Source organism: Esox lucius, chromosome 1 (genome assembly GCF_011004845.1).
Source record: "Esox lucius isolate fEsoLuc1 chromosome 1, fEsoLuc1.pri, whole genome shotgun sequence".
Classification (NCBI taxonomy): Eukaryota; Metazoa; Chordata; class Actinopteri; order Esociformes; family Esocidae; genus Esox; species Esox lucius.
This window is the reverse complement of record NC_047569.1, coordinates 24,416,506-24,442,473: the sequence shown is the minus strand read 5'-3', so window position 1 is coordinate 24,442,473 and position 25,968 is coordinate 24,416,506. Positions and strand designations below refer to the sequence as shown.

The 25,968-nt window shown below is 40.1% G+C and overlaps 1 protein-coding gene across 2 annotated transcripts; it reads left to right on the top strand.

The window, feature by feature from the left end:
• Positions 1 to 1,538: 1,538 nt before the first annotated feature.
• Positions 1,539 to 25,609, top strand: LOC105024044 (A disintegrin and metalloproteinase with thrombospondin motifs 15). 2 transcript variants are annotated; one of them, XM_010893683.3, is made up of 8 exons: positions 1,539 to 2,607; positions 13,191 to 13,323; positions 16,123 to 16,290; positions 17,066 to 17,349; positions 22,578 to 22,755; positions 23,013 to 23,188; positions 23,845 to 24,020; positions 24,434 to 25,609. In XM_010893683.3, the coding sequence occupies exons 1-8, from the start codon at positions 1,627 to 1,629 to the stop codon at positions 25,206 to 25,208; spliced, it is 2,871 nt and encodes a 956-aa protein (XP_010891985.3). In that variant the 5' UTR covers positions 1,539 to 1,626; the 3' UTR covers positions 25,209 to 25,609. The 2 variants fall into 2 exon arrangements, with proteins under 2 accessions (XP_010891985.3, XP_010891986.2); XM_010893684.4 differs by lacking the exon at positions 1,539 to 2,607 and adding an exon at positions 6,227 to 6,698 and having other exon boundaries at positions 24,434 to 25,607.
• Positions 25,610 to 25,968: the final 359 nt, after the last annotated feature.

Sequence of the window (25,968 nt, the reverse complement as noted above, 5' to 3'; positions counted from 1 at the left end):
TTCCGAAACAGCTTAACTGTGGTTTGACAACACTGAAACTACTATTAATTCGTCGTCATAAGCCACATCACATTCCAATTCAATGGTTGGAAACAGCAAGACGCATACTGTGTAACTTAAGGTCCGGTCAATTGTTTCAAAGCTTTCAGTCACTGGCTGTGAAGTGACTTTCTTGCGGTTCCTGTTATAATTTGTATTGTATTTTTCTTCTGTCGTTTAATGAGATAAAGACTATAGTTATTTTTGAAAAATGTTTTTTTCTTCCATTGCTTTATGTTTGTATTAAAAGACTGTGGGTCCCGTTTATCTCTGGTAGTGTATTGTGCTTGCAAAGCTTGCGTTGAGGGTTCAATTCCCATTCACTGTTAGTTGCACTGAATATGACAATTGCTACTATAACTTCTGAATACGTCAGTGCCAAAAAGGTTTGAATAAATCAGAGAATTATGTTGAGTAAAAGAGACGAGTCTAAGCACGAATTATTGGTAATGTACGTGGGATTATTAAAATGATTTTCCCCGCCATTTGTATTGACATTACCAAATATTAATGGTATTTTTATAAAAATGCATAAATATTTGTTGGTGTGCACACTTATGAATGTTATTGTTGTTTTTGTTATAAAAATAGGCTAACGAGTATTATAACCCGATGTTGACAGTGGTTTGTAGGTGATACAATTATAAATGTGACGGAGTAGGCCTATATCGACCACAAGGTGGTAGTCTTTTATAAAGAAAATAAATCGATGTCCTTTAGTAGCGGTGAAGGCCAGCCATGCACTCTGATGTCCGAAACATGTGTCGGTCTTGTCCGAACAATTGAGCAATATTTCATGTATTTTATTTTTGATATTTAATTGTTATTAACTAAATAATTCGATAGAACTACATGTTTTATTAAATAACGACACACAGATACATTTAGCAGTTATCAGATGATTGCACCTGCTTCTTTTTTTAGTTTATTTGTAGCCTAGTTTATTTTCGAAGTAGTTAGGTGTGACTGAAGTAGTCGTTGGAGGGCCTTTGCAGTTTGTTTCAGTCACTGACGGCAGCAAATTAGGAATAAGTGTCGAGCAAAGATGTAGCCTAATAGAAAATGAGCAACACAATCCATTACTTGTCAATCAATGTGTAGTGTAACGTCCTGTCATTACGCGTCGACGCATGTCCGGTAACCTAGGCTATACGAAATTGAGTTTTGTATACGATTTTAATTGGTTAATTAAGTACTGTATAGTTTCACATGAATAGAAGAACATACCTTACAGTGTTTTACTACAGCGACCAGGTTAAGGGAGAACATTAGGCTTGTGCCACATGCTGGACCGTGATATGTCTAGAATGAGCTTTTTAGCACCTCCCCGCATTTCATTTGACAAGTCATGTGTATAAACATGACTCGAGTAAAACGTGCTAAGTCAAAAGAGCAGGCTGGCTTCAATAATCTGGTTCAAGATGGGAATGGGTCACATATTTTGGTCTTTCTTCCTGTGAAGACACCCAGCTGCGGCTCTGTGCCACAGCGCACTGGATTATCAACCTCTCATGCAGACGTGTTTACCCTACCTCCAATGAGTGGATTAATCGATAGATAAAAGCCTACTTGTTGTACAGTACAAATATGTCTATGTTTATAGTGTTTTTATTCATTTTTGTGGACGTCCTTATGTTGCCTAAATTAAACTACTGCATGGAAATAGATTTTTGCATACCTGTTCGAGTAGATCATCAACATTTACAAAGACATAAGCGTATTCGACACACCGATGAAAGAAAGAATGACCAACTCATTGTTTTTAAAATAACTGCGTTTACGAAAGAATTTTATCTCAACCTTTCACCGGATTCTACTTTTATTGCGCCCAACATCCTTCCTCTCAGCCCCTCTTTAGCATCATCTTTCTCTGCACCTCCAGACCTGAACCACTGCTTCTACTCTGGTGATGTCAATGCAGATCAGAGCTCGTATGCAGCACTAAGCCTGTGCAAAGGCTTACAAGGCGCGTTTTCGTACCGGGGCATGGAATATTTCATCAATCAGCTTGGGAACGAGAGTGCAGGAGTAGGACACACCGTTAATACCGTGAGAACAACACATGTCATACGTCGCCGCGGACGTGACAGAGGCCCCGGCGCCAATTCCACCATGAGCAGGTGTGGAGTAGGACCAGGTTTGAACCAAAACATGTCAGCATCTTTGGAGAAATATAAACACACGAGAGTACTGGAGATAAGTAGTCTGACCGAAACTATGTTGAGGACCTTGGGAAGATCAAAAAGGTTTGCCTCAGTCCCTAGGTTTGTGGAGGTTCTTGTAGTCGCCGATGAGTCTATGGCCAAATTCCACGGGGACGACCTGAAACATTACTTGTTGACCCTGATGTCTGTTGCTGCTAGGCTGTACAAGCACGCTAGCATCCATAACTCCATAAACATCGTGGTAGTGGGCTTCATGGTGATCAATGAAGCAGACAACGGACCCAAGGTCTCCACCAATGCAGCCCTAACTTTACGCACTTTCTGTTCGTGGCAGAAAAAGTTAAACAAAAATAACGATAAGCACCCTGAATACTGGGACACTGCAATCCTATTTACTAAACAGGTAAGCAATCATCAGGTTTTTACATCAGTAAGTTCAAATTAAATATAAGTGCGCTTTAATATACACATCCCTATTTGTCACACACAGCCTGACAGCAATTACAAGACACCGTAGATGAGTTCGAATCATTTTCATAAGTCAATTAAACAAATGTATATTATACATTTTTTTGCTAAATGCATCATTACGAGAAAAAACGTGGAGACGCCTGGCCGGGGTGCCAAATGTCCTTGCGGTACTGTCCTTTCTCTAACCATACAACACATAGCATACGTTTTTCCACGTATGTTCTTGTTCAAAGAGCCCAAATACATGGTCAATGAAAAAAAAGAACAATATGAAACATAGAAAATAATCTTTCACTTCTATTGTGAAACTGCATATACTTCATGTATTATCAACTGAAGTAAGAAATGCCAAAGGTACAGACCATTCAGTGTTTTCACTAGTTCTGGCAGTGTTATTGGGGTTTGGAAGGCTCAATAGAAATCTGCACTAATGCCCTGGTCTATAGCTAGGATTGTACACACACTGCTAGTGGGATGGAAGTATCAATTTCTATGTGATGATTCTGCACTCACTTCCAGCTGTTATACTTTATTTTCTGTCCCTTAGCCTGGACTCAGACTTTCTGTTGGTTTTCCATTAACCCTTCCTTAACTGGATGTATTCTGGTTCATTGGTGTTCTTGTGCAAAATGCAAAACATTTAAATGAGTGTGCAATTAATGTGCTTAGGACTGACGTTGTTACCTGTGGTGTTATGCATACCTCACAGTCATTTTAAACATTATGCCAAGAAGCCTAGTTTTACTTTAAAGGGGCGCTGTTTAGAATCCTGTCTCTAAATAAAAAATAAAATGTGTCTTCTCCTGCTCTTCCCTTATCAAACGAGACCTAAATTGTTTAATAGTCCACGGTGGTTTAGGGTGGGAAGGATATTACTGAGTGTCAAAAGAGAGTGAAAGGAGATTACATGTCAATACAAACTGATAGACGGACCAGCGAGACGTTTTAAATGGGGAATGTCTGAGGCATTCAGAAATTATTTGTAGAAAAAGCTCATTTGAAACATTAAAAACAAATGAAAAAATGAACTGCAGATGTTAACTGGTAATTTTTATATGCATTTCTTCTAGTAGTAGAATTATCTTACATATTGCCCTTTTAATAGAGTGGAATGAAACTGGCCACATCAGTGACAAGACAAGTTGTTACCTGGGGCTAACCTGAGCTGTAGGCCATTGAAAGAATCTAGATTTCCAACTTGTTTATTCCCATTTCCAGGATTATACCAATATGGATAAAAAAAAAATAAGAAGAATATTTGGAAAATATTTGGAAAATATTTGGTATTTGAATATAAACAACTTAATATAATGAAAACTAACACAAATATATTCTATTGTCCAAAAAGTAAATAACATCTTGTGAGATGACTAGAAGAAATGTCATCAAGAAATTTGAAGAAACTCAACTAGCTTAAGACAGAAAACACAGTTGAAAACCCCAAAAGCTGTCTGCATCTGACGAACAGTACTATAAGGGTCACTTCCATGAGGTACAGAATTAAATCAAGTTAAGTGCTTACTTGTCATCTGGAGATCTATCTGGCACTAAAGTTTATGTTCTAACCATAAGAAGTAATTCAAGATAATTCACAATGCCAGAGGAAACACCGGGGAAATTAGAAACATCTGTGAGCCAAATGTCCCAATACTTATGCCCACATAAAATGCAGGGTGGGACTCTGACAGTTATTCTTAGTTGTTAAAACATATATACTGTTGTTCAAAAGTTTGGGTTCACTTAGAAATGTCCTTGTTTTCGAAAGAAAAGCAAGTTTTATGTCCATTAAAATAACATCAAATTGTTCAGAAATACAGTGTAGACATTATTAATGTTGTAAATTACTATTGTTGCTGGAAATGGCAGACATTTTATGAATTATCGACCTAGGTGTACAGAGGCCCATTATTAGCAACCATCAGTCCTGTGTTCCAGTGGCATGCTGTGTTAATCCAAGTTTATAATTTTAAAAGGCTAATTGATAATTAGAAAACTATTTTGTAATTATGCTAGCACAGTTGAAAACTGCTATGCTGATTAAAGAAGCAATAAAACTGGCCTTCTTTAGACTAGTTGAGTACCTGGAGCATCGGCAATTGTGGGTTTGATTACAGGCTCAAAATGGAAACAAAGAACTTTCTTCTGAAACTCGTCCGTCATTTCCTGTTCTTAGAAGTGAAGACAATTCCAGGCAAGAAATTGTCAAGAAACTGAAGATCTCATACAACGCTGTGTACTGCTCCCTTTACATAAGAGTGCAAACTGTCTCTAACCAGAATAGCAAGAGGCGTGGGAGGCCCTAGTGCACAATTTAGCAAGATGACAAATACTTTGGAGGGTCTAGTTTGAGAAATAGACACCTCCCAGGTCCTCACCTGGCAACTTCATTAAATAGTCCCTGCAAAACTCCAGTCTTAACTTCAACCAGTGAAGTGGCGACTCCGGGATGCTGGCCTTCTAGGCAGAGTGGCAAAGACTGGCCAATAAAAAGAAAAGATTAAGATGGACAAAAGGGGGAAGTGTTATGGACAGATAAATCTAAGTTTGAGGTGTTCGGATCGCAAAGAATAACATTCATGAGACACAGACAAAAAGAAAAGATGCTGGCGGAGTGCTTGACACCATCTGTTAAGAATAGTGGAGGCAATGTGATGGTCTGGGGGTGCTTTGGTGGTGGTAAAGTGGGAGATTTGTACAGGGTAAAAGGGATTTTGAAGAAGGAAGGCTATCACTCCATGTTGCAACGCCATGCCATACCTTGTGGACGGCGCTTAATTAGACCCAATTTCCACCTACAACAAAACAATGACACAAAGTACAGCTCCAAACAATGCAATAACTATTTCGGGGAGTAGAATTCAGCTGGTATTCTGTCTATAATGGAGTGGCCAGCTCAGTCACCGGATAACAACCCAATTGAGCAGTTGTGGGGGCAGATTGGCCATGTGGTATGTAAGAAGTGCCCATCAAGCCAATCCAATTTGTGAGAGGTGCTTCAGGAAGCATGGGGTGAAATCTCTTCAGATTACCTTAACAAAATGACAACTAGAATGCAAAGGGTTTGAAAGGCTGTAATTGCTCCAAATGGAGGATTATTTGACAAAAGCAAAGTTTGAGGGCACAATTATTATTTCAATTAAAATCATTATTTCTAACCTTCTCAGTTACTATATTTGCTATTCAAACTCATTTAATGTATGTTCATGGAAAACAAGGAAATTGATGGGTGACACCAATTTTCTGAAAAGTAGTGTACGTTTTGAAACATACAGTACTTGAAGGATAAATTCTGTATTTTGCCTCATATTTATCTTTTAATCATATTTTCAAAATGCCTTGAATAAAATAGCAATTTTGACTTTACTGTCGCAATACATATGGAGTGCAGTGTAGCTCCAAATAAATAATAATAAACAGTAGATAATTGATTGCATAGGTATTCAACCCCTTTGTTATAAAATAATTGAAGAAGCTGTGGTGAAACCAACTTTCTTAGGAAGTCACATAATTACTTGAAATGGAGTCCACCTGTGTGCAATTAAGGGGTTTCACATGATTTGCAGTTAAGTACACTTAGTTCTGCGAGGTCCGAGAGTTTATTAGTACAATTCCTTACAAAAACTCAAGACAATGGAACATGCAAAGCAATCCAGAATAATGTTCTTCAAAAGTACTAATCAAGCGTAGGATTTAAGAAAAATTTTAAGGTATCGAATATCCAAGTAAAGTAACAGCACAGTAAAGTCAATTATTAATTAATGGAGATATGACAGAACTTGAAATCTGTTTACAACGGGCCATCCTCAAAAACAGAGTATCTAGGCGTGAAGGGCACTAGTCAGGGAGGCTACCAAATCTAAAGAAGGTATAGTCTTCCTCGGCTGAGCTGGGAGACTGCATACTGCAACTTTGTCCCGGGTGCTTCGCAGAAGTGATGTGTATGGGAGAGTTTTATGCCAGATGGCATGTGGTAGACTGAGACAACGTGGATGAAGACTCTACGGTCTGATGAGACCAAATAAGGCATTTTTGGCATCAAAGCCTAGCGCTGTGTTTGACACAAACCTAATGCTACGTGAACACAGTCCTCTCGCTCAACTCGCAAATCGCTCAATCTCTGGTTAGCTGTCGCTGAGCCTTCCCTCGTGTGCACACTTGCCCGCTCGGGCGTGGCGCATCTTCCCAATTTATTCCAGCAATACTAAGTATTTAGTATTTGCGTGACTCTACTACAAAAAAATGTATTACGACGATGCCATGTCAATGATTTTATTAACAGTTTCAAATAGCAATTTACTTTAACGTTATGCATACATCACTCACCCGTGATCCCAATGATCTCTGAAACCTTCCATGCATCCATTTTTAGAATTACATTGTATATCTGTATGAAGCCAGAGAAGCATACTAAATAATGGGGACAGCGGTTATAAGTTTTTCGTAATTTTTATTTTCGCTAGCGAGTGAGTTTTTAGCTAGCGAGTAGAAAACAGATGGGATTTCAAGATACAGAGAATGTCTGCCCTGCCATTGGTGTTCCCCGAACTCCATCACTGCACGCTCACTGGAAATTAGTATAAACACTTCTCAACTGTCGCTGATACTGGGAGATAAAAAATAAATAAAAAAAAAAGCTGCGTTTCCACCAAAAAATACCCGGATCTTTGAGTCCCAGGAACTGCTACTCAAGGAACTAAAGGGTACCTTCCACCGCGGTCTAAAGACCCGCGAATATTAGGCAAATTAGTCTGCTGACATGTACCATACGCTATGCAAAGCGACAGACATGCATCTGTAATTATTTATACAACACTGCAACATGACAGCAACCATGGAGGAGATTCAAGTTGTGTTGATCATGATTTATTGGTTTGCAAATGTGGTCATTGAGTCAACGGTGGAAAAGAGACGAGCAGTAGCAAAGCAGGTTCAAAATGCCCGAAATGCTAGACGAGTTGCAATACAAATAAAGTGAACAGATTTTACGAGTTATCGCGGAGATTGACCATGAGATGGCTGAGACGGATTTGCTCCATCGCGCTCAAAGAACAATAATGGTAAGATTTGTTTAGTAGGCTTATATACGTTTAAGTAAATCACAATTGGGAATAATGTTACTTTGACTTATTATTGGCACCTTTTTGTGTGTGTTTCAGATATGCGAGTACTAAAGAATGTGTCTTGTTTCTCCATCCGTGTGGGTACACAATATAAAAACGGAGTGGTGGGAAACCGTGGTTCCAACTTTCACTGAGGCCCAGTGGATAAAGAATTTCCGAATGTTTAAGGACACGTTTCGGTACCTCTGCCGTCGATTGCAACCATAGCTGGGGAGACATGACACCGCTGTTGTGTACCCACAAAAAAAAAGGATCGCCATTGCACCATGGAAACCTGCGACCAACTCCGAGTACAGGGGAGCATTTCTCATTTTGAGTCCCTGGGACTACCCAGAACTCAGGGATGCTCACAATGGCATGGGTCCCAGATTGCTCAGAGACCCAGAATTCAGGGAAGACAAGTCTGGTCACTTCGACTTACGTATGTGCATGTGCTTGTATCAGTTATTATAAGCGCCCATAAGGTGTAGGTCATTTTACATTAACTGTACAATAAAATGGCATGTGTTCCTGGGGCTACACAGAAACTTTCACAACCCAGGACTTCGGGATACCAAGTCTGGTCGCTTAGACTGTTTCATTATCAGTAGCCCTACGAACTTGAGTATAAAGATGAGCGAGTGATGCCGTCCTAATCCATATTCAAGTAATACAATTTATTTCAATCCAGTAACACAGTTACAATACAGAGCATAGTTACAAGTCTTTGGGTAAATAGTACACTACAACAAAATGTGTCAGAAGGTCTCTTTAACAAGACCAAACTCAGATAGTAAGCTATAAGACGTGTCCCAACATGTGTTGGGAGGTCTCTTTAATGCTGACAAACTCCTAAAATAGCAGTCTACAACACGATGTGTTGTGAGGTCTATTGAACAATGACAAACTCAAAGAACTATGGAGATATGGCTATTTATCCTAAAATCTAAAACACTCCGCCCAAATAGTCATTAGCATTACTTTACCTTGGCGAACACAAAGGACATGAACTTTCCCACTTAATCAATGCAAAATTATCGAATGGACTGGGAGTTGCTGCCAGTTGTTGTCAGACATGCAAGAAGGACAAACATTTCTACAACGTTCTTGTCAAATTTATTCCATAACCCCTACAGTACAATAAAGTAGTGATCGACCGATGTATCTGTTTACCGATATCTTTCCCGATATTTAAGCATTTTTCCATATTCGGGAATCGGTTTTGTAATATCGGTTTCGCCGATTAACGGCGCCATCTTGTGGCCGTTTCGAGATTTCCGCCATTGCAGCCCGGGCGTCTGAGGAGATCAGTCAACAACAACTCAGTGCACAGGTAAAGTATATGTTCTACTTGGTTTGCTTTAATTAATCAACTTCATTTAACATAATAAGACATGCACAAATGAGATCTGAGACAAATTCCTGATATAGTTAATTTATGCAGCTTGTTTCTAAACAATTGAGACGAACTCATTGAGTCATGTAGTGTAATTCGTCATGTCCTGCCCCAATAAAGACGTAACTTTACATGAATTAAATAAAACAGACATGAATGAGTGCATGTTGAAAATAAAAGCGCTGAATTTAATTCTCTATGTGTTGTATTTGCTCACTATTAGTCTAGAAGAAAAAGTTTGTTCACATTGCATAGCAACTAACGGATGATCAGGAGGCTTAAGCACGGCCACTGAATTAAACTTTTGACAAGATTATCTTGTTTAAACACCCTAGATTATATTATCATTTACTACATAATTATTTCGCTAATACACATATAAATATAGCCTACCGCTTTGTGGAAATTATTTATTATCTCCATGCGCGATCGCGGTTGAACAAGTCAAACAGCTATAGTCAAACAGCACTTTGTCAGTTGGCATTTCATGATATAACGTTAGATTGAATGTGGATCATAAAATGCCAACTGACAAGTGCTGTTTAACTTTATATATAGTCTCGGAAAAAAAAGTTCGTTCATATTGCTCAGCACTTGAATGGGTTGATGATTAGGAAGCCTCAAGCACGGCCACTGCATGACATTTTTGACAAGATTATCTCGTAAACCCCCTAAATTATATAATCATTTGATTTACTACATAACCATTATTTAGTTAATACAAATCTAAATAAATGCAGCTCTGTGGAAATGATTTATTATCTCAACACGCGATCGCGGTTGAGTAGGTTGAGAAAATGCAATCATGTATGCTGTTTTGTTTGTTACTTTCCTGACAATGTTATATATTCCAGCTAATATTATTCAATGAATTAAATTAAAATTACCCAGTGAATTATTCCTCACTCTTAAACCTATTAAATGGCATATAAACCTTCTAAAACTGTTTAAAAAAAAAAACATTTCTTTTAACTTTTAACATTTATTTTGCCTATTGTTAACATTGTTGCTGATAATGCTTATACATCATATGTATAATTTAGATATAAATTATATAATGTAATATATTTTTTATTGTAACTTGAAGATTTAATTTAACATGAAAAACTGCTAACTTTCAGCACTTTTTTTAAGATGACTGAAAGGAGGAAAAATCTAAGTGAGGTATGGACTTACTTCACTCAGCCAATGGCAGGAGTAGCAGTTTGCAAAGAATGCCAAATGAACGTAAGCATGGGGTCAAAATCTACAACAACAAAAAATACCTCCAACATGTGGAACCACGTAAAGATACATCACTCAACTATCTTTGAAGAGGCAAAGAAAAAAAGAGATGCTGAAGAGGCAAAGACATCCAGCCACATTCAAGCATCTCTTCCTATGATGTTTGAAAAGCAGACAAAGTGGAAGACTACTGATGTCCGCTCAAAAACACTGGACAGGATGATTACAGAAATGATAGCTACAGACAATCAGCCTTTCACCATGGTTCAAAATAAAGGCTTCCAGAGAGTCATGGCAACTGCAGAACCAAGATATACTCTGAAGAGTGAGAAGTTCTATCGCACAGAGATGTTCCCCAGTATTCACAACAGTATCGTTGAGAAGGTTAAAGCACTGCTTAAGCCTGATAACGCAGGTTATAACTTGGCTTTTACTACAGACTGCTGGTCCGGTACAACTGAATCCCTAATGAGCTTGACATGCCATTTCATTGATGATCAGTGGATTCGCAGACAAGTAATTCTAAACACAAAAGCAATGATGGGATCACACACTGGAGAGTACATTAGCGAGATGTTTTTGGGCATGCTGGAAGAATGGGACATTGACAAAGATAGAGTGGTTCTTGTTCTCAGGGACAGTGGTGCTAACATTGTTAAAGGTATGAGAATTGCTGAACTGCCTGACATGAGCTGCAGTGCCCACATATTACAGCTAGTTGTCAATGACGGCCTCAACTCACAAAGAGCTGTCCAAAATATCCTGTCAGTGCTGAAAAGCTGTGCTACACATTTTAATCATTCAGTACTAGCTAAACAGCGTTTAGCAGTGATCCAGCAGGATCTTGGGCTACCTGCACATGCCATCATTCAGGCTGTCCCGACCCGATGGAATTCCACCCTGCACATGCTGGTCAGGATGCAAGAGCAGAGAAGAGCTCTGAACATATATGCCAGTGAGCATAGTGGGTTCACTAGCCTGAGTGCTGATCAGTGGAGTATTGTCAGCAATCTTATTGAGACCCTTTCTCCAGTGGAAGAGGTCACTCTTGCGATGAGCCACTATGAGAGTTCAGCATCATGCATCATTCCATCTGTCAAAGTTCTGAAGATGTTGCTTAGCAGTCAAGGTCCCTCCTCTCATGGGATTAAAACAATGAGACAGGAGATGCTGGAGAGTCTCACCCGACGGTTTGCAAAAGTGGAGGAGGTGAAATGTGCAGTCCTTGCCTGTCTTATGGATCCAAGGTACAAGGCACATGCCTTTTCATCGGACACCACACTGTTGAATGCAAAAGTTTGGCTTGAGGAGGAGACAGAAACCTTAGAGCAAGACAACAATGCACAAGGTGAAGGAACACAGTCAGATGATTCCAGCACAGTTTCAAAAAGGCCCCGTACAGAAGAAACCCAGAAGAAACTGATTGATGAGATGTATGATACTCTGCTTGGTGCTACTAGTTCTGAAGTTGGTGGGTCTAGCCTTGAAAGAGAGCTTCAGCAGTACCTTTCAGAATCAGTGATTGATAGGAGGATGGGCAAGCCACTTGAATGGTGGAAACAAAATGAGAAAAGGTTCCCCATTCTTGCTCGTCTGTCAAGAAAGTTCCTTTGCCCCCCACCGCATTCGGTGCCCAGTGAACGAGTCTTCAGTGAAGTGGGAGCCATTTATGAAAACAAACGAAGCAGGCTTACAGGGCAGAATGCTGAAAGACTCTGTTTTCTACACTACAACCTAGTTCTGCTTAACTGGGAGTATTAAGTTACACTTCATTTTTGTGCTTTATTTTATTTATTTTTTTACCTGTTTTTTATTTTTATTTTTTTACCTCAACAAAGCTTTTATTTTAAAACAAAGACACTTAGTAGCAGTGCACTTTTATTTTTTTGGACTCAGACCCCTCTATTTATTTGTGTATAAATATAAAGGTTGTTTTGTATGCAAGGAGGGAGTTATTGTTATAAATAAAATGGTTTGTTCAGCTCATTTGTGTTGTAATAATTGTCAAAAACAGAAGTATAACAGTAAATAAATATCGGTTCTGCATATCTGTTATCGGGTACATAAACATGCAAATAATCGGTATCGGTTATAAAAAAATCAATATCGGTCGATCACTACAATAAAGCATATCCGACTATTCAGTCCTTAACATTTCACCAGGTGTGGGCTGAGGGCCCACACCTGGTGTTCCAGATCTTTAGAGAAGCAAATGTTATTCAGGACACCTGATTAACATCACCAAGGGTCTGTTGGGAGAGAACTCTGTGGGCAATACTCAACCCTCTTTCAGGGTGGCTGTGGTTGGTTGGTGTCCCTTTGGTTAGATGCTTGGCAATGTAGGTTGACTGACTTCCTGCCTGTTGGGCCCTGTCCGAGGCCTCCACAGATGTCACTGGACCACCGTCTCAGCCCTGAGATTTAATGCTGCTATATTATTGTGGAGTAAGGGGAGTAGGGTCTCTAACTGATTGTCCCTGTCCTTATCCATCTGGCTTGGATCATGTTTTATAGAATCTGGACATAGCCCACATCCATTTGTACTCTTAAAATGTTCACCCAGCCCAGCCAGAAAAGGACTTGCCACCCCACTGAGCCTGGTTCCTCTAGGTTTTTTCCTAAGTTTCAACCCTTAGGGAGTTTTTCCTAGCCACTGTGCATCAACCCTGTTGTTGCTTGCTCATCCGGGTTTCAGGCTGGGTGTTTGTATAAGCACCTTGTGACAACTGCTGATGTAAAAAGGGCTTTATTAAATATATTCGATTGATTGATTAAGATGGTGCTTTTTTTCAATAGGACTTGTGTGGAGCGACTACCTGTGACACCTTAGGCATGGCAGACGTGGGTACTATGTGTGATCCCAAGAGAAGCTGCTCTGTCATCGAAGATGATGGACTCCCTTCGGCCTTCACTACTGCTCATGAACTGGGTGAGTGAATATAACTCTTGTGTATTATGGGTATGATTCAGATATAACAGGAAAGAAAATATGTCAATACCCCAAGTACACTTCTGGGTTACTAACGCCAAAGTGAACTTTGAGTGACAAAAATGTTAATCAGTCCATAGAAAATACAAAATCACTCCATTTGGGAACTGCCCCCAAGAGACCTTGAGTCTGAATGTGCATGCCAACATTACTTTACCAATTCTAATCTGATATAAGAGGAGGGGGGGCGGGTTCAGTTATGTCACAAAGTTTGTGACAAATAGTGCCCTCTGTATTTTTTCTTTTAGTTCTATATTTGAACAGTTTGCATTTTAAATCAAATAATTGCTTTTGAAACTAAGATACAGATTCAGGTTTTATTTAAGGGTATTTATATACATATTGCTTTCACCATTTAGAAATATACAATACTGTCAAACCCCTGATTTCAGGGAATCTGAGGATGTCAAGAATGTTCCACTTTTTGGCCCTGAAAAGCTCCATAGGTGCTATGGCAGTATGTTCGGGGGCCTTGTCTTGCTGTATAATGCTGTCCAATGAGCTTGGACACATTTTCTTATACTTTAGCAGAATTTTTTTTTTCTGTGTACTTGAGAATTCATTCTGCTGCTGTTGTCACAGTTACATTTATAAATCTATATATTTCACAGTTCAAGTGATGTGCTCTGGATCTTGGGCAGTTCCTTTTTTCACACTTTCCTCCTGCCGTCTCCCTGCTACGTGGTACTATTTGTATGTCCACAATACCTTTTTCCAGTGCATTGCAGGCTTTTTGAGTTACTTTGTTTTTTAGAAACTGCAGTCTGGTAATCCTGTTTTTGAAACTAACTAGTGGTTAGTGGTTAACATCTAGTGGTTGACAACTAGTGGTTAGTGGTTGACATATAGTGGTTGACTAGTGGTTGACATCTTATATTGTAACATTTATAGTTGCTGATAAAGTATTCTGTCGATGGTAGTGGTTAACACATACATGCTTACCTCCCAGAGAGTGTTCCTGATCTGTCAGAGTGTTGTTTTTTCCTTCATTATGGTGAGCATTCTATGTTCATCCTTGCCCTACCAGACAGTTTGCAGTTGCTGAGCTCACTAATTAATTGCTACTGTTGTTTTTCTCAATGTTCCAAATAGGTATTTTTAGTAAGCATAAGATTTGTATATTTATTAAGTACAGTGAGGTCTCATAATAGCATCCTTCACTTTCTTTGACACCTCTTTGGTTCTCATGTAAGAACATATCAATAGCAGACTCCAGATGCCAAAGCAAAGTCTAGAATAAAGACTAGACTCAAGACTAGACATTGAGAGCCTATGTCTGCACAGTTCATGTGACAGAGCACACCTGACTAAACAGAAACAACTGGTCAAGTCAAAACAACAAAATATGCTTCACTGTCCCAATATTCTACGCATTGAATGACACAGTTTGAATTAATGCAAATGAAAAAGATGTTCGTAACAACAAAATCACATCAAATTAAATATTGATTTTTTTTTTGGGAAATACACAAAATGGCCAAAGGTATGTGGACACTTGACCACCACATTTGTATGAACTTATTGGACATTGCACTCCGAAACCAAATTGTTGCCACAAAGTTGGAAGCTCCCAATTGTCTAAAACGTCTTTGAATCCTGCAGCATTAAGATGACCCTTCACTGGAACTATGGGGCTTAGCTCTAACCTTGAAACACAGCCCCAGACCATTATCCCTCCACCAAACTTTATGGTAGGCATTATGTCTTCCGGTAGGTAGAGTTTTGCTGGAATCCACCACACCCAGATTCGTCCATCAAACTGCCAGATAGTGAAGCGTGATTTATCACTCCAGAGAATGTTTCCACTGCTCCAGAGTCCTGTGGCGGCATGCTTTACCCCACTCCAGCCAACACTTGGCATTGCGCGTATTGATGTGAGGCTTACATACAGCTGCTCAGCCATGGAAACCCAATTGTGAAGCTCCCAACACACAGTTGTTGTGCTGATATATCTTCCGGAGGCAGTTTGGAACGCAACAGATGATAGCCACATGCTACGAGCTTCAGCACTCGGTGGCCCCGCTCTGTGAGTTTGCTTGGTCTACCACTTTGTGGCTGGGCTGTTGTTGCTCCTAGACGTTTCCGTTTCACGATTATAGCACTTGTAGTTGACCGGGGCAAATCTAGTAGGGCAGAAATTTCACAAACTGACTTCTGGGAAAGGTGGCATCCTATGACAGTATCTTGTTTAAAGTCACTGAGCGCTTCAGTATGGCCCATTGTACTGCCAACGTTTGTCTATCGAGTTTTCATGGCTGTATTCTGGATTTTATGCACCTGTGAACAATGGGTGTGGCTGAAACACCTGAACTCAATAATCAGTAGGGGTGTCCACATACTTTTGGCCATATAGTGTGTTATTTCCGGGTCTTACAATCATTTACATAGTCTGTCGTTAATTTTGATACTGTTTGTGTATGTTGGCTGAGCAAAACAAACACATTGAAAACTCAATAAAAGGATGAAATAGTTGCAACCTAACCACCACTCAAAAGTAGATAGATCTCAAAGACCTGTTGACCAGGGATGTGATTTTACCTCCTTTTTAAATAATCCTAAAATTAGTACAACACTGGAGTTTGTTGATAAATCACTGGCATTGATTATGATGAGGGTAATTGTGATTATTAACAGATGATCAGAAAAAAATCTAAATATACCCACCACTTAAACCTTTCTTCCAGATTTTCTTGTTTTTCTAATCGTATTCCCTCCGGGTTCTATTCTTCTGTCATTCAGGCCATGTCTTTAACATGCCCCATGACAATGTCAATGCCTGCAAGGAGGTGTTTGGGAAGCTCAAGGACAACCACATGATGTCCCCCACATTAATCCAGATCGACCGTGCCAACCCCTGGTCTGTATGCAGCGCAGCCATCATTACAGACTTCCTGGACAGAGGCCATGGTCAGTCAGCTAAACATCTCTGTAAATTACAGTTCTCGAACAATGTGACTGTGTGCATATGGTTTATGTGTACATGCGTTTGCACGTGTTTCAGCTCTACCTGTGGTAATTACAGCTGTTATAAAAATGTAAACCCCATTTAAAAAAAAAAATAATCTTCTCACCCCCACAGCAAATGTAAGCACTTATTATGATTGTAGTTCTTGAACAAGGTTGTATAATTAGCAGTAATAGCACTGGAGTTCATGGGCCCCACTCAACATCTGGCTAAAGTGTTTCCTGCACCAGCTGACTAAAATGTTTAGTCTTCAACCATCACACTGCCAACACAGTTTACCAACCTGGGTTATTTTGCTTCAAAGAAGAAACTAAATGAAAAACCAACAGTCATAACAAAGTAATAACTTAATTGTGATCAATATGTAATTAGACATAGAAATAATAATAATAATAATATAATTAATTTAAAAAAATCAAAGTTCATTTTCAGTCTGTATTCAAACCCTTACAGTGTGCAGTATTTTTTTACAATATGCAAATAGTGTAATTAAGCTAAGTAGAACAGTCACAAGGTGTATTTATATTTTATATATTTCTTTCTTTTTTTACATGTTTTTCAACCTTTTACTTAAGAAATTAGATGGGCTGACATAATAATTAAAAAAAAAATTTAAATATGAAAAAAAGATCACAAATTGGCTTGAAAATCACAATTATTTAACTGAGAAAGCTATGAACATTTTAAAAAACTGAAAAAACAATGTTTTTTTTTAAGGGGACTGCCTTCTGGATCAGCCCCAGAATCTGCTGGCTTTGCCTGAGAGCCTTCCAGGCACCAGCTACAGCCTCCACCGCCAATGTGAGCTGGCCTTCGGTACTGACTCCAAACCCTGCCCATACATGCAGCCCTGTTCCAAGCTGTGGTGCACTGGGAATGCCAGAGGCCAGCTGGTCTGCCAGACACGCCATTTCCCATGGGCTGACGGCACCAGATGTGGCAACAGTAAGCTCTGCTTTCGAGGGGCGTGCACTGACAAGAACAACTACACAAGGACCCAGGTGAGCACACTCCGTGTCGGCAGTCTTTTCAGTTATTGATATAGATTTTCATAGGAACTGGTCTCAGGATGAATATGATTTCACAATTCAACAATAGTAAATATTCTGAGCCCTGGTACATTTTTTTAGGATACATGGTATCATGGACTCCATCATGTACCAGCAAATGTTAAATTAAAACCTGACTGCCTCTCCCAGGAATCCTAATAAGGGCCGTGGTTGGATCATCCAGCAAGACAATGATCCAAAGCACACCTCAAAATCAACACAAAAATGGTTCACTGACCTCAGAATCAAGGTTTTGCCATGGCCATCCCAGTCACTTGACCTAAATGCCATACAAAAACCCGTGGGTTGAGATGAAGAGGAGAGTCCCGAATCATGGACCTCGGAATCTGAAGTATCTGGAGAAATTCTGTTTGGAGGAATGGTGTCAGAACCCTTCCAGTGTACCCTCCAGCCTCTTTACGCATTATGCTGAAGGATAAGAGCTATTATCATGGCAAAGTGAGGTTGCTTAAAGAAATAAATCAAGGGGTGCCAATAATTATGGCACACATATGAGAAAAATATTTGTTTTCTTGTTAAACTTTGATTAAAGATTTGATTTCTGTGATTTTGTTTGAGTATCGGTGATGATGCTTCAGCAAGGCTGGAATCAGGCAGATTTGGCTTTGTGAAGGACTCATGAATCAAGCCAAGTACAAGGTTATCCTGGAAGAACACCCACTTCCTTCTGCTCTGACTGTCTGAGAATTGTTTTTTCCAACAAGACAATGCTCCATGCCACACAGCCAGGTCAATCAAGGTGTAAACATTCAAGGTTAAGTAAACTTTTGATCAGGGCCATTTGGGTGATTTCTGTTATCAATATGATTTAGAAAGGAGCCAAACAACTAGGTGATAATACAATGGCTTCATATGATCCCTATCCTTGAAGAAAATACATTTTATGATCAGTCATATTTTCAAAATGTCACAATATCTGCCAGGGCATGCAAACATATGAGTACAACTGTACACAGATCAAAAACATTAAGGGTAAACCTAAATCACACATCAGGTCTTGATGAACAAAATATATTAAAGATCAAATTCTTTAATGTATATTTTATAATTTGTTGAGGACAAAATTATGTAACAAAAATCACCAACTGATTGAGGGCAGGACTCACACCCAAAATCCAAGTAAACAACTGAAATCACAGATTGTTCCAACTACTAAGTCATAATGTGACTTAGTAGTTTGTATGGCCCCCACGTACCTGAATGAACTCCAGACAATGTCTGGGCACACTCCTGATGAGACAGTGGATGGTGTCCCTGGGGGATCTTCTCCCAGACCTGGATCAGGGCATCAGTGAGCTCCTTGGCATCTTTGGAGGCACGATACATTACATCCCAGAGGTTCTCAATTGGATTAAGGTCTGGGGAACTTGAGGGCCAGTCAATGGCCTCAATGCCTTTGTCATCCAGGAACTGCCTACACACTCTGGCCATGAGGCCGGGCATTGTCCTGCACCAGCGTAAGGTCTGACAATAGGTCTGAGGATTCCACCCAAGTACCTAACAGCAGTCAGGGTACCGTTGGCTAGCAACTGGAGGTCTGTGCAACCCTCCAAGAATATGACTCCCCAGACCATCACTGACCCACTGCCAAACTGGTCATGCTGGATGTTGCAGGCAGCATAATGTTCCCCATGGCGTCTCCAGGCTCTTTCACGTCTGTCTCCTAGTATTTCCTTTATGCTCTTGAGACTGTACTGGCAGACACCACTAACCTTCTTGCAATGGCACGTATGGATGTGCCATCCTGGAGGAGCTGGACAACCTGTGCAACCTGAATGGGCTGCAGGTACCGCCTCATGCCACCAGTAGTGACAAGAACACTGGCAAAATGCAAAACTATGGACAAATCAGTCAGGAAGAATAAGGAGAGAGCAGTTGTCTGTGACCAACACCTGCAAAACCATTCCCTTTTTAGTGGTTGTCTTGCTGTTGCTGCTCGAGTGCACCTGTTGTCACTTTCATTTGCACCAAAACAGATGACATTGATTCACAAACACTTATGCTTCCTAACTGGACAGATTGATATCCCAGAAGATTAAATAACTTGGTGTTATACAGTGATGATTATGTGTTACCTTAATTGTTTTGAAAAGTGTGCAAATAGTTAGGTCTGGAAATAGTTGGACACTGACACAAGTTTCATAATCTTGGCTCTGTATGCCACCACAATGGATTTGAAATGAAACAACCAAGATGTAATTTAAGTGCAGACTTTCAGCTTTAATTTAAGTGGTTGAACAAAAATATCATATGAAACGTTTAGGAATTGCAAACATTTTCATACACAGTCCCCTTATTTCAGGGGCTCAAATGTAATTGGACAAATGAACACAATCATAAATAAAATGTAAATTTTTAATACATTGTCGAGAATCCTTTGCAGGCAATTACTGTTGAAGTCTGGAACACATGGACATCACCGAACGTTGGGTTTCCTCTTTTGTGATGATTTTCCAGGCCTTTGCTGCAGCTGTTTTCAGTTGTTGTTTATTCGTCTTCAGCAAGTGAAATGCATGCCCGATCGGGTTGATCAGGTGATTGACTCAGCCATTGCAGAATTGTCTAATCGACTACTGGGTTGCTTTCACAGTATATTTTGGGTCATTGTCCATCTGTAAAGTGAAGCACCGTCCAATCAACTTTGCTGAATTTGGCTGAATCTGAGCAGACAATATAACCCTATATAATTCAGAATTCATCCAGCTGCTTCTGTCTTCTGTCACATCATCAGTAAACACTAGTGACCCAGTGCCATTGGAAGCCATGCATGCCCATGCCATCTCACACCCTCTGTCCAAAGAATGCTGTTCCAGAACTGGGCTGGTTTTTTAGATGATTTTTCCAACTAATCTGGCCTTTCTCTTCATGAGGCTAATGAATGGTTTGCACCTTGTGGTGAACTCTCTGTATTTGTCTTCTCTTTATGGTAGACTTGGATAATGATATGCCTACCTCCTGGAGAGTGTTCGTCACTGGGCTTGATGTTGTGAAGGGGTTTTCTTTACCATGGAAAGACGATCATCCACCACTGTTGTCTTCCATGGACGTCCAGGCCTTTTTGTGTTGCAGAGCTCACCAGTGTGTTATTTTTTTCTCAGAACATACAAAACTGTTGATTTGGCCACTCCTAATGTTCCTGCAATCTATCTGCTATCTCTTGGGTGTTTTTAAGGATTGCCTGTTTCATTTGCATTTAGAACTCCTTTGACCGCATTTTGTGGGTTTACAGCAACAGCTTCCAAATGTGAATGCCACACCTGTTATCAACTCCCGACCCTTTACATGCTTTACTGATGAAAAATGTATGAAGTAATGGCCCACACCTGTCCATGAAACAGCTTTTGTGTCAATTGTCCAATTTTGGTCCCTTCAAAACAGAAAGGGAGGGCTACATATTAAAGAGCAATTTCTTAAACCCTTCCTCCAATTTGGATGTGAATACCCTCAAATTAAAGCTGAGCGACTTTAAGCGCATATTTATTATTTAACTGTAACATGAATTTATTTTGGTTAAAAGCCAAAATAACAAAATTTGTGTCAGTGTCCAAATATTTCCGGACCTGTAAATACAGTGAAAAAAAAATTTGATCCCCTGCTGATTTTGTATGTTTTCACACTGACAAAGAAATTATTAGTCTATAATTTTTATGGTAGGATTATTTGAACAGTGAGAGACAGAATAACAACAAAACCAGAAAGACGCTTGCCAAAAATGTTATAAATTGATTTGCATTTTAATGAGTGAAATAACTATTTGATCCCCTCTCAATCAGAAAGATTTCTGACTCCCAGGTGTCTTTTATACAGGTAACGAGCTGAGATTAGGAGCATGCTCTTAAAGGGAGTGCTCCTAATCTCAGTTTGTTACCTGTATAAAAGACACCTGTCCACAGAAGCAATCAATCAGATTCCAAACTCTCCAACATGGCCAAGACCAAAGAGCTGTCCAAGGATGTCAGGGACAAGATTATAGACCTACACAAGGCTGTAATGGGCTACAAGACCATCGCCAAGCAGGTTGGTGAGAGGGTGACAACATTATTGCCATGTCGATTATTCGCAAATGGAAAAAACACAAAAGAACTGTCAATCTCCCTCGGTCTGGGGCTCCATGCAAGATCTCACCTTGTGGAGTTGCAATCATCATGAGAACGGTGAGGAATCAGCCCAGAACTACACAGGAGGATCTTGTCAATGATCTCACGGCAGCTGGGACCATAGTCACCAAGAAAACAATTGGTAGCACACTACGCCGTGAAGGAATGAAATCCTGCAGCGCCTGCAAAGGCCCCTTCTCGAGAAAGAACATGTACAGTCCAGTCTGAAGTTTGCCAATGAACATCTGAATGATTCAGTGGAAAACTGGGTGAACGTTTTGTGGTCAGATGAGACAAAATGTAGCTCTTTGACATCAACTCAACTCCCCGTGTTTGGAGGAGGAGGAATGCTGCCTATGACCCCAAGAACACCATCCCCACCGTCAAACATGGAGGTGGAAACACTATGCTTTGGGGATGTGCTAAGGGGACAGGACAACTTCACCACATCAAAGGGACAATGGACGGGGCCATGTACCGTCAGATCTTGGGTGAGAACCTCCTTCCCTCAGCCAGGGCATTGAAAATGGGTCGTGGATGGGTATTCCAGCATGCCAATGACCCAAAATACACAGCCAAGGCAACAAAGGAGTGGCTCAAGAAGAAGCACATTAAAGTCCTGGAGTGGCCTAGCCAGTATCCAGATCTTAATCCCTTAGACAATCTGTGGAGGGAGCTGAAGGTTCGAGTTGCCAAACGTCAGCCTCGAAACCTTAATGACTTGGAGAAGATCTGCAAAGTGGATTGGGACAATATCCCTCCTGAGATGTCTGCAAACCTGAAGGCCAACTACAAGAAACATCTGACTTCTGTGATTGCCAACAAGGGTTTTGCCACCAAGAACTAAGTCATGTTTTGCAGAGGGTTCAAATACTTATTTTACTGATTAAAATGCAAATTTATAAAAGTTTCGACATGGGTTTTTCTGGATTTTTTTAATGTTATTCTGTATCTCACTGTTCAAATAAACCTACCATTTCTTTGTCACTGGGCAAACATACATGGGATCAAAAAAATGTATATACAAAAATATATATAAAAGGTGTTTGTGTTCTCCTACAGGTGGACGGTCAATGGGGGAGGTGGGGTGTATATGGCTCATGTTCTAGAACATGTGGAGGAGGAGTTCAGCTGGCCAAAAGAGACTGCAACAACCCTGTTCCAGAATATGGGGGCAAATACTGCCAAGGAGTCCGAGTAAAGTATCGCTCTTGCAATTTTGACACCTGCCCAGAATCAGGTAGGTAAACCTAAACTGAAGTCCCTGTATGTAAGCTAAATACATCAACTAAATCCAACTGTGTAATTTCACCTTTGAATGTGAATTTCACTGTTTAATTCTAATTTGGAAATGCACCAGATGTAATTAGCCTCATATCACCTAAGCATGCTGTAGTACTCATGGTGACATGTTGTTTCAGTAAAGTGTGCCATGACATTATTTTCATGGATGTGTAATTCATGGATCCACATTACTAACAAACATACCATCCATAGGCAAAAGCTTCCGTGAGGAGCAGTGTGAGGCATTCAATGGATTCCGCCTTAATACCAACAGGCTCTCATCATCTGTGGTCTGGGTCCCCAAATACTCTGGAGTGTCACCCAAGGACAAGTGCAAGCTCATATGCAGGGCCAATGGGACTGGATACTTCTATGTTCTCGCTTCCAAGGTGATAACTTGCACTAGCCGTTGAAGAATGTTAAGAAATACTTTTTTTGCTAAGGACATTTTAACATTATCAGAACTTGGACTTGTTTATAAATTCTCCTGACCTTTTATAACAGAACCAATAAAACACCAACAACAAACACACTGAATGTCTTAGAATGTGGGACATATTAATGAATGTCCCAATCCATGAAAAGCAAACCAGCACACTGTTGTAAGCTACTACCAGCAAAACCAATCTAATATGAGTCATGTTATAAGGATTTTGACTGCCAGAACCTTGCTTAAAAAGGACTATCCCTCTATGATAGTCCAGTATAGAGTGAGTGAGTGAGTGAGAGAGAGAGAAATTGCAGGCAAGTACTTTGGCTTTACAGCTGTTGTATGTTAACAAGTGTTTACATAATCCAAGAACTAATGCCGTACCTTATTTTCTTTTAGCACTCGCTCTAATACTAGTGAGAGTGCTTGTTTACTGTGCAGGTCTTTAGTAGGTACAAATAGTTCCTGAATAAATATTGTGCATCAATTCTTGGTAATTTATACTGGAATTTGTCTCCACTCTGTATTCTTTAGCTCACTCACTCAATCAAAGAGAGCGCAGACAAATGGACATTCTCTAACTAAAAATATCTTTAAATCTTCTCGCTCCTATAGGTTGTTGATGGAACACCCTGTTCACCTGACACCTCTGCACTATGTGTCATGGGGAAATGCATCAAGGCTGGCTGCGATGGCAAGCTCAGCTCCAACAAAAAGTATGACAAGTGTGGTGTGTGTGGCGGGGACAACCGAAATTGCAAAAAAGTATCCGGATTGTTCACCAGACCCAAGTAAGTCATGGCGCACAGTGTGCTGTTAAATTTACATACAGGAATTTGTTACTTTTAAGTTCATAATCATACTAGTGTCATACAGTTTATAATCATACTAGTGTCATACAGTGTCATACAGTTTATAATCATACTAGTGCCATACAGTTTATAATCATACTAGTGTCATACAGTTTATAGTCATACTAGTGTCATACAGTTTATAGTCATACTGGTGTCATACAGGTTATTATCTTAACGGTGTCATACACTTTATAATCATACCAGTGTCTTACAGTTTATAATCGTACCAGTGTCTTACAGTTTATAATCATACTAGTGTCACAGGCCAAACCTGTCTTCTTTTATTCCTCGACTAGGGATTGTTCAGGCATGAACAATTCCTTCCCCCATTTAACAATCTTGTTTTTCAGACATGGCTATAACTTTGTGCTGACATTGCCCGTGGGAGCATCCAACATAGACATTCGACAACGCGGCTACAGGGGCTTGGTGAATGATGACAATTACCTAGCAGTGAAAAACCGACATGGCAAATACCTCCTGAATGGGAATTATGTGGTATCAGCGGTAGAGCGGGATATCATTACGAAGGGCAGCCTGATGCGCTACAGCGGCACCACTAGTGCTGTGGAGACCCTCCAGGCCACCAGACCTCTTCAGGAACCCCTGACCGTGGAGGTCCTCTCAGTGGGGAAGATGACCCCACCCCGAATCCGCTACACCTTCTATCTGTCTCAAGAGCACCACAAGGAGAAGACCCTGAGAAAAGAAGAGAGGAGCCAGTCACAGAACAGCGTCTTAATTGACAGCAACAAGGTGGTGCTGAAGGGGCCGTTGCACAAGTCCTTGCCCCCGAACAAGTGGTCCACGGGGAGCTGGGAGGAGTGCACAGCTTCCTGTGGTATTGGGCTCCAGACTAGACTGGTTCATTGCACAGACACAGAGGGCAAAACAGCCACAGACTGTGACAGTTCACAGAGGCCTGTTCCCACCAGGGCATGTGGGGACCCTTGTCCCAAGTGGGATATCGGTCAGTGGTCATTGTGCTCAAAGACATGTGGGAGGGGTTTCAAACGGCGCCTGCTGCGTTGCGTCACTCAGACTGGCACACACACACTCAGAGAGCACTGTCTTGGCATCAAGAAGCCACAAGAACTAGATCTTTGCACAGTTCAGCTGTGTTAGTTCCAGTGAAGCTCTTAGAAAAAAACCTATTGTCTGGCCTAAGTGGTCCTGATGGAGTAGTGTATGGTATTATAGTGGAGTACTGTTTTGACAAAATGGTATTTCAAACCGCTAAGGGAAAGAAGGTTGTAAAGGTACAAACTTCAGGACCATTTCAGTTGAGTTGGAGTTACTGGCAGTGTCTGAATACTCAAACGTACAATACATCCTAAATAATAGTTGTTTTAGGATTTGATTGGTCAACAAAAGTGTTGCATTTATAATTTTGTTCAGTGTAAATAAGATGCGTACTATTGACAAAGATTAGTTTCTTTATTAGAGTCCTTTGTTTGACAACAGCTGATGAGTTGTTGAAAGATTTATTCTCCCGATTTCTTTAAGATGTATACTCTTGCTTACAATATGAGTTAAATAGTTTTCCATAAAAAAATGATGAAATAAAGTATGTTAAAAAGCAATTTCCTGTGGTGGAATACTGTGGGCCAACTGTGAATTAGATGACACCGTCTAGGAATGGATGACCTGGTGTATTTTCATATTTGTTCCATATTTCTCATTTTTACTAAACAGTATATTCTAAAATGTTATGTAAGTATACCGTATGATAATGTATACACTTTTAGTAGGCAGCAGAGTACAGTGTACAGCATAGTATAGTGCTAGTATAGGTATGGTCTTTAGATGTATAGACAACAGACTCTGTACTTGAGCTTACTGGATTATTACCAGTGCGGTATGTTTATTATCTTGATATCTAAAA